Raw genomic sequence first — 9,825 nt, forward strand, 5'->3', positions numbered from 1 at the left:
GATTTTATTGTATGTGGCCAATGTCTGGGCCTTCCTATTCCTTCCTGCATCAAATTTATCCCTCGTACAAAGGGAGGGGTATACTTTGTGAACCTCAGGTTTGGAGATTTCGGTCCCTAATTTTAAGGACCTGTTTCTTCCTACTGCCTTTTCTTCGGAGTCGTAATTTTCGTTTCCAGCATAAATATTCGCTTCCACTTCCGTTCGAGAGTAGAGTTGTAAACGTAGTAAAACTAAAAAATTGAAAAAAAAATTAATTTGTTTATTTTTACGCATTTTCATATCTTGGTAAAACTAGATCAAGAAAGTTATACTGTGCCATCAGGCAACCGATGCTACCAGGGAAATTCCATGGTTCGCGCGGGACTCTGTTCTATGGTAGCCATGGTAGTAGAAGGTCACGGAAATAAAGGTGTTAAAAAAACGTATATTCAGCGTATGTTATTTTAAAATGTTATAGACAATAACATGACATATACCAAAATTGTCTTGAAACAATTTAGTATGGAAAAGATCAAACCAGTTACAATACCTATGAAGAAAAACAGGTAGTTCATAACAAAAGAAACTGTGATGCTGTGGAAAGCATGATCTATTTACCAAACAAAACATACCATATAATCAGGCCATACTAAATTTAAATAGAATTGTAAAATATTTAGCAAAAACCAAAACAAAATATCCATTTTATAAAGGAAAAAGTTAGGAAAGGATTGTAGGAAAGTAGAGAATTTAATTTCGGAAAACAGTACAGCAGATGTTTATACTAACTCAAAACTCTAACTTTAAACAGTAAAAATTTTTAAACATCGGAATATGTTGGTAAGGTAATTCAAGGTAATAATTTCAAAAATTGTAATTTTTAATAATTATTCGAACACGGTGATGGGTAGTAATGAACTTATAGAAGTTTTTAGCCTCTGTAGTTAATTATTTTAAGTTCAACAAAAATGTAAGTAAATTTGTAAAAACCCATCACATACGATAAACAAAAATAAAATTCTTAAAGTTAATATAAAAATTATTATACTTATAGAAAAGCAGCCTAATTCATATTCCACATATTTCTGACGCGACACAAAAGTGTGAAACATGCAATTTTTTGATAAAATTGTTTTTTTAGACACCGTCGGCGTTGCAAAAATTACAAGTTCCTGGTCTTACTGAGGAGAGCAAGGTACTGGCGGGAGGCGAGCCTGGCCGACGATGTTACGCGGAGCGAGACTATTATGTCACCGTGGCCGCGCATAATCTATATAAATATCTCTCAATGCTACTCGCTGTTTGTTTTTGTTCGCAGCGAGACAATTGGGTCGTCCAGGTCGCATATAATTAAATTATTAAAGATAACCCGCAAACGTCAATAATTTTTTAAGATAGAAACTATAGTTTATGCGAGGAAGTATTGTCTGCAGGCACATCCGTTAAACTGATAAGAGGAAAGCTCTCCTTTATCGGTATCTGCTCATATAATCAGAGGGGCGGAAAAAATAAGCAATAGGCATAGTACATTTTATTGACTAAGACGTACATAGCTGAAAAAATCTAAAGCATTGAAGAAATCTAATGAGGTATGTATAGGGAAAGACGCCCTTCTGTCGAATAAGTTGAAATTCTATCGTTTAAATTTCGACTCAATTTGTCCAAGCTGGACGCCATGACTCGAAACGAATCTAAAAATCGGAGTTTTAAAAATACCTTTTTTCGATGTTGTCGACCAATACCTGTCTCGTAAAGAAAATGTAAAAAATCTTACCTTCCGGTAGGTAAGGTCTCGGGCGCTTGGCTTCGTCAGCAGCAATAGGGACGGCGGCGGGTCTTTTCGGGTCTTTGGTATTGGTCTTAAAGGGTGGCACCCCTGCGTCCTAGCACTTAGGAAACCACATGGGTCCGTTGTGCCCTCAGACCGCGCTAGAAGGCGTCCAGAATACCGCTCCTTCTATAGGTCAACAACTCCTTTAGCCCAATACCGTGCACTGAGTCCGGATCGATCAGAAGACTCCAAATCCTGCCCATGCCAAAACAGGTCCCTCGGTGAGCGGATGATACGGGGTCTCCTCCATTGGACACCACATATTTCTCGCGTTGATGACGTCGTATATCCCACCGCAAACGTCACAATGCCCGTGCCTGGCGAGCTGGTCTTTTCGGCTGAACTAGCGGTTGCAATATTCGCAGGCGAACATTATTTTTTTGCCTCTCACTCCCGAACTGTTCTAGTATCACTTAACACTTACTATTTTTATGCGGTGAAAACAAAAAAATCCAAAGAATGAAGACTGACTGTGGCGGTGGTCACATGTTAATAACGTCATTTCCTTCTCCGATAACGAAGTTAAAATAATGCAAACTTTCGAGTACGTTCCTTCCGGTTAATTAAGATTTTCTCCGGAAATGCTTATCATTACTGGGTCATATCTGTTTCGGATCTGTCGAAACCTTTTAGACGTTTTGAACATGTTCGAGAGCTGTTCCGCAGTTATTTTTAGACATAATTAAGATCTGACCAAAAGCGTCCTCTCAAATATTTGAAATAAAATGACTGGAAATATATTGTTGGGATTTTATTTTTTTATCACATTACAGTTTCTGAATATTTTTTACAATTTTATACAATATCTGCTAGACCCAAATTTTGAAAATATCCGCTTTTTACTTTGTATTCTTCGGCACGTAAGCGCAGTACTTAAAGATCGGCCTGAACAACTGCTATCTGAGTTTCGAGCTGCTGTATATTTTCTTCGCATTGCGTCAGCTGCTTTTCCAAATTGTATTTTAAATTGGACCCTCCACAAACTACCATTTTTTTTTGTCATCTTTAAAAGCCTCAAACCATTCTCCTTGTGCTTGCGGTAGAGATTTAATTTTTCTTCTTACTTCACACTTAACTGTGAACGGGGATGATATCTAGGTGACCATCATCCCTCCAGAAGGGGTCGTAGCAGCTGAAAAAGTAAGGTGTCTCACCTGTCGCTAATTACAGGTGTAGGTGTAATGTCACCTGACCTGTGGTAACCGTTAGGTGTAGGTGACACCTGTCGCTAATTACAGGTGTAGGTGTAATGTCACCTAACCTGTGGTAACCGTTAGGTGTAGGTGACACCTGTCGCTAATTACAGGTGTAATGTCACCTTACTTGTGTCGAACGTGAGGTGTAGGTGTGTATTCGCACCCATCGTTATTTTTATGACGTCACAGTGCCTTTCGGCACGCCGACCTCGTTAGAGGGTTAATTTTTTGATATGTTTAACACCTTAATCCATAATAATTCTTCCCTTTCAAACATTGAAAAATTTCAATTTTTATTGTCTTATTTGGTCGTATTGGTAGTATAGCTTACAATGCTCTCGTGAAGCGTTATTAAAAGATCGATTGATGTTAACCGATTATTGGCTGTCGATCTTACGGGCTCGGACTATGAAGAGTGACTCGGTTGTCGAACTGAGGAGATTGCTTTCAACATTTTCAGAGAATCTTGCAGCTATCGATAAATTCAATATCGACTTGTGGGATTTTACAAAATTCAATTTGCTTTTAGAGAAACTCAACTCGACTTTCAAGATGTCCCGTTAAGACCAATAGTTAGCGCACCCGGATCACCAACGTATTACTTGGTTAAACACTTGGCATCGCTGCTCCAACCACACATAGGACACGGCACCAGTTACATCAAGGACTCCACCGACTTCATGCGCAAGATTCAAGATATCAATATTGAACAAAACGACATCTTTGTGAGCTTCGACGTCGTCTCACTGTTTACCAAAGTACCTCTGAAGAGTTGCTTGGACATGGTGAACTGGATATTTCCTGTCGATATTTGCTGACTTTTTGAAGTCTGTCTGACCGGTAGCTATTTTGTGTTTAAGGGAAACTTCTACGAACAGGTGGATGGAGTGGCAATGGGAAGCCCATTAAACCCGGTTATAGCCAACTTATTTATTTTGAGGAAAAAGCGATCGAGACCTCAGAGTACAAGCCAGCAAAGTGGTTCCGGTGCGTGGATGACACCTTCATGATTTGGAAACATGGTATGGACAAGCTCAACAACTTTCTGCAGCATCTCAACAGTCAACATCCCAGCATCCAGTTTACTATGGAGACTGAAAATGACCAACAACTTGCATTCTTGGACGTACTAGTGAGGAAGCGAGGTAACAAGCTGGGCCACACAGTTTACAGAAAACCAACCCATACGGACAGATACCTGCATGCTCTATCCAACCATCACCCAAGTCAAAAGTATGGGGTTATCAGAACCCTGACAGAACGAGCCCGAAGGATTTGCGAACCGGAGAACCTCCAGATGGAATTTGAACACCTAAAAACTACGTTCCAGCGAAATGGCTACAACAAGAGGGAGATCGAAAGATCAATGAACTCAAGACCATCGAGATCACGGGATACCGAACAACGACCCTTCACCTCCCACGCATATCTGCCGTATATTCCGAGTGTCACCAACAGGATTGGCAGAGTAACGGCTATCACAACAGACTAGTCAGGGAAGCCATTGAGATACAAAAACATCCACACAATTTCAACAGAAAGGAGGAGACCCTTAGACTCAACCAAATCTGAAACCCGATCCTTAGGAACGCCCGAGCAGTACCGATCGATATCCCGAGACCAACCGAAGCGGAACAAGCCCCGCCCACCACCAATCGGCATAAATACAACCTGCGCAGGAGAAATCGTCAGTCTACGTCCAACATCGGAGTTGGAAGGACCTCTGAAGAAGCTCGCCACTCGTGCTAGCGAAACGTTAGGAAGTAATTCCAATCGACGACGGCCTTTAAACCCGAATCAAGATAATAGCTGAATGGGTCCTGTTCTGCGAAGGAAAAGACATAGAGTTACTGGTAAGCAAACTTAATAGAGCTCTAAAAACATTACAGAACTGACTAGAGAACAACAACCTCCCACTGTGTGCTGATAAATGTGAAGCCGCCTGGTTTACAAAAGGTAGGAGAAGAGTCCCGTCGGTAAATATGTAACGGTCTATTCTTCACCGTTAGCGCTTCCGCCAATTCGTCAAGAACCCTGGTAAAATTTTCGAACGGAAAGAACTCCTTAGTAACAGCCAATTTTTTATTTAGGATCTTATTGCATTTACAGGTACAGTTAGCACAAGCCATTAAAAGAATATTTCTAACGTAGTATTGGGAAATTCCGTGTAGTGGTGGTTATCTTCTTCCAACCCTGTATATAATGCCCCTGCGTCGTCTTTTTTGGCCTTGTGGCGGTATTACACGCCAGTGCATGTAGACACGTTTGCATACTTCCTTAGATTGAGACCTTAGTACTTCTTGGATGGCTAGAGGCTGCTCGGAGTTGTAACGGTCATTGTAGCCATTGCTTTCGTTCGTCCTGGTATATTCCTGCGACATCCCTCGCACTCGAGGCTCCGTAGCATTGCCTGTCTCTATTCTAGTTGTTGCTCCTTAAAAGGAGAGTGATCAAATCGGTATCCAAGGCTCTAAGAGAAGACATGCTCGTGGTTGTTTTAGGTTAGTTGGTTGCTGTTCCCTGTATCTGGTTTGTTATGCATAGAGGGAGCATTTTATTACTTACCTGGCTGTTATTTGTACACATCTCCTGGTTCTCGACGTAGAAGTGGAAGACTTTTAGTATTTGCTTTGCCGGCATTGTTTACGTCCTTCGCTTCGCTGACAGGTGTTTGGCAATGTTGCCATATGCCGTAGTTTCTTGGACCGTCGCGTGTATATTTTCTTCAATTTCTCTTGGGTATTCGGTCTCTCGAAAACAATTAATGTGATTCTTCTAAATATTTATTAATGTTTCGATCGTAATTTCGATCTTTTGCAAAATATTTTTATTTTGTATAGGTGACATATATAACAATTAATGACATTTAACGTTGTGTTAATATATTAAAAAAAAAAGTCAGCGAATATTTTATACAGATTGGAGTGGGATGCAAAACAGGTACGGATGTTTTTTATTATATTGGATAATTTAATTTTGTTAGTTTAAAATTTAAAAAAGTTAAATTGAATTGAATGTTTTTAATAACATTTTCTTCTAGATACTCCATAACAAGTTGTGCAACTATGCTTGAAATTGACATACCCGTGGCACAACCTTCGACTTGTTTATAGAACATGTTTTTATATTGAAAAAATGTGGATTTTAGTGTAAAATCTAAAGCCATTAAAAATTCATTGAGAGGAATATCTGTGTGTAATTTAATTTTATCCCGTTGTGTTTTAATTTGTCACGGTTCCGTTTTATTATTACCCTTTATTGGCGTATTTAAGATATTAATTTATTAAAGATTATTACTGCCGTATTATTTGGGCGAGAGTCCTTAGTCAACGTGGCTAACGCCGATTACTGGCTTAGCGCGGCTTCTGTGGGTTGGTAAAATACTGGTTGCATAGCTCACGAAAATTACAAATTCGGATTTGATTTCTGATGGGTTTCATTTTTTAACGTTATACAAAGCTGCTTTACAGCGAAGCAGTAGATTTTTCTATCGAAGTCCGTAGTAGTTCGGTTCCGGCTTTCTGAAGTATTGGTTTGGAAGTGTTAGGTTGGTATTGTGCCTAGGGTTATTTTGTTTTGCTAGTTTTCGATCGGTTCCTATTGTCAGGCCTCGATTCCCTTCAATTTTTGTGAAAGAAGCCAGAAGCTTGGTGAAGGTCATTGGAATTATGGTTGGAAATTTCCCGAGTTTGGGGATCGAGCCTTCCGCCGCGGCTACTGCGACTTGTTGCTTGGATGACCCTAACGGAGACTATACTAGCGATGGAAGTGACGATGGCAGAGATGAAGTTCCCAAGTACACATCGTCGCCAGAGGAAACTCACTATATGCCTCATGCATATGAGGCAGCGGAGGCCTTAGCCAGAGTGGGCTGCTCGCATAGGCATATAGGGTCAGAGCCCCGGTTGGGGATCGCCCCGTGTGTGAGGCGGGGAGCTCTCGAAGCCTGGGCGAGAGACCGGGCCGCGGTGGGCTGGAGAGTTGCTCGGGGAATGAGGCAGGCGAGGCTTATGATGGATGGGCCCGCCCTTCCTCGGACCAGGGAGCTGCTTAGACTGACCAGAAGAGAGTGTAGAGCACTAACAGGGGCGTACACAGGACATTGCTGGCTTAGAAGGCATCTTTGCTTGCTTGCTTGAGTGCCCTGCCTTGACATGGGCAAGATTGGGAGTTTTCGGAACGGCCCTGATCGATCCGGACTCAGTGCACGGTATTGGGCTGACCTTCTATAGGAGGGGCGGCATTCTGGACGCCCTCTAGAGCGGCCTGGGGGCACAACGGGCCCGTCTGGTGGCCTAAGTTCTTGGACGCCCCCCTTTAATACCAATACCAATACCAATACCAATAATGCCTCATGCATATTTCTCATTTTGTCTGAAATCATAAAATTTAGATCTTTAAGTCGACTTTCGAAATCGGCGTAGATTACAAATGGCGAAGTTTCTTTGTCGTCGGTACCGGATCAAAATCATTAATTTTTGTATAATGCTTATTTTAAAATAATATTAAATTGACATTTTTTTCGCGTTTGTCTTTAGTTAAACGGTCCGGTAACACTGAATAAAAACATTTACTGTGGTTTTGAATTTACTCTATAACATACACATTTAGGCAAATTCCGTTGGATTTATCAAATATATGAATTTGGTTTAGATTCACCGCCGTTGGACAGTTGTCATTTCATAATACGTTCTTAAAAAAGGATATGAAGTCGGTAAGTATTGTTGGCCACGTTCTTTTGCAGGAAAAAAAGACCACAGATTCGTTTAAATTCGTTCCTAAGTCGATTTTCGGTAGAAACATATTTCACTTCGGTCACGTCTTGGCCGTCGTTTTTTCTTTTTATGAATTCACCGCAGTCGCTTAAAATTTGTTCCTCTTTTTGTTTCAAAGTTATTGTTACACCCGTTAAAGCTCTTCTCTGGAAACAAGACCCGATCTGCTCCCGCAAAACCCTTTGTTTTATACATATTTGCGGGACTGTTGTTTTGCAAACCCAATCGAAAATGGCGATGATGCAAAATCATTTTTTTAATAGGGAATTGCTGTCTGCAATTTTCTTTGTATCATCTTACCTCTCGATCTCAGGGTAAGACACTGCCCAGGCTAGTTCACTAACAAAAAAGAAAAATTAATAAGGTAAAAAAAAATTACTAAATAGAAGCCCAAGTTGGAAGACGGTAAAGGGCACCTCGGTCAGTCCCAGAAGGTGGTAGGTAGGCGCCACGTGATTCAAAAAGCTAAACTTAACAACCCGAAGTTCCACCCGTGAAGGAAATAAACAAGTGAATCGCAAACAATAATTTATTCCCTCGAACCTGGTGGTAGGTGTAAGTGTCAAATCTCACTTTCAAGTTTTGGCGGTGCAAAACAAGGCTGCAAGAACAGGCCACTGAAGTTACAAAAACCTTAAGCTGTTCCGAACATTACACAGCTGTCTGTTAATGTTCCGGGAACCAAGCCAAGGTGGAATGTTGGCTCAGTACTCGCACTCAACACCCGCACGTGGGCAGTCCCAGCCTCCTACTCGATAGGGGAAACTCCACAACTAAATATGTAAAAACATTATTTGCCTAACAGGCCTGTAATAAAACAAGTTCGTATCTCATAGGGCGAAGCAGCTTTGTATTTCAAAATGAAGCCGCTTGTCCTACAGGGACGCATTGTATCCTGTATAAAGTGTCTTTCACGTCTCGCAGAACTTAAAGTCACGGCAAACTTTGTTAAATATCAAAATTTGTACAAATAATGGCGTTGTCGAATGATATTTTTTCAAATATCTCGCGCGCCCTGTAGAATTGACGAAATCTGAAACTCTTTCTCGACACAGTCTACGATACTGTTCAAATCAAATTAAGGGATCTTCAGAAGTTTTTCATTTATCCCCAATAATTTATCCAAAAAAACGGAAATTTTTAGGTTATTTTAGATTTTTTGTCCATAAACGACACACCCGGCACATAATTTAAACAATGTTCGATATAGAGGTAATAGCCCTGGAAGATGCAGTACGTAGTAATAGTAAATGACGTCATCGCGTTTAGATTGACAGCGTGAAATAGTGATTTTCATTTGGATGTTTTCAAATATCTCGAACAGTGTATGTGACGAAAACTGTAAATACAAAAGTTGTAGCTGTCGATGTGACCTGTAACACTGTTTAAACCAATTGACCATATTTTTGACGAATTTTGTTTTATATCTAATAATTTAATGACAAAAAGAATTTTTGTCTATAATTAAAAAACACTGTACATAATCAAAAAATGTTTGAAATTAAAGTTATAGTACCGAATCTTCCGCGTCTCTTATTAAAATAATTTGGCCGATCAAGTTAATAGTTTTCAAGAAATTTTGTTTTTTCTAGAAGAAAAAACCAGCCTTTTAGTTATGGTCAATTGTCCATATAAGGGGAACCTAATTTTCAGTTTTTTGCAATTTGCCGGCGCACCCTATCCATTTTTAATAAATCATCAAGAATAAATAATTTTCACCACCTCATACGTCTTCTGGGTCAAGAATTTTTTCGATCATCTATACTGTTTTTAATTTTTTAAAAATATTTACCGACCCCCTAGCCCCCGCCCCCTCCAAATTTCACTAAGTCGCATTAGGGTACTAAACTCTATATGGGGGCCAATATTGAAATAGCTGCAAATCTCGGACACTTATCGTGTTTCATAGCGATGTACGAAAAACAGAAGAAAATTGCAAAAAAAAGACAGACGCCAATATCTCGTGGCCGGTTCTGAAGTTATTCGCGTTTTTAGGAAGCGTCCACACAGAACGAATAACAGAGAACGGGCAAACAGACAA

At 40.2% G+C, this 9,825-nt stretch overlaps 1 protein-coding gene and 1 long non-coding RNA gene across 7 annotated transcripts in view; one reads left to right on the top strand and one right to left on the bottom strand.

Annotated features, from left to right (window-relative positions):
• The window catches only part of LOC132697602 (uncharacterized), a 29,547-nt gene extending 23,357 nt beyond the window's left edge, over window positions 1–6,190 (top strand). Inside the window, exons 9-11 of one of the 6 annotated variants that reach the window (XR_009618236.1) lie at window positions 1,124–1,571; window positions 1,767–4,862; window positions 6,050–6,190. Coding sequence is in view for 1 of the 6 variants with exons in the window: in XM_060663157.1 (XP_060519140.1) it covers window positions 1,124–1,367 (244 nt within the window). In the remaining 5 variants the exon portion in view is untranslated. Of the gene's footprint in view, window positions 1–1,123; window positions 1,572–1,766; window positions 4,863–6,049 lie in introns of those variants that run through there. The other 5 variants (XR_009618239.1, XR_009618242.1, XR_009618237.1 and 2 more) reach the window with 5 other exon arrangements.
• On the bottom strand, window positions 124–5,669 carry LOC132697606 (uncharacterized). Its single transcript, XR_009618252.1, has 3 exons — window positions 5,575–5,669; window positions 1,031–5,443; window positions 124–233 (listed from the first exon to the last, which is right to left on the bottom strand). It is a non-coding gene; the product is annotated as an uncharacterized LOC132697606 (long non-coding RNA).
• Window positions 6,191–9,825: the final 3,635 nt, after the last annotated feature.

The sequence above is a fragment of the Cylas formicarius genome, unplaced genomic scaffold (assembly GCF_029955315.1).
Source record: "Cylas formicarius isolate icCylForm1 unplaced genomic scaffold, icCylForm1.1 PGA_scaffold_25__1_contigs__length_1324815, whole genome shotgun sequence".
NCBI classification, from domain to species: Eukaryota; Metazoa; Arthropoda; class Insecta; order Coleoptera; family Brentidae; genus Cylas; species Cylas formicarius.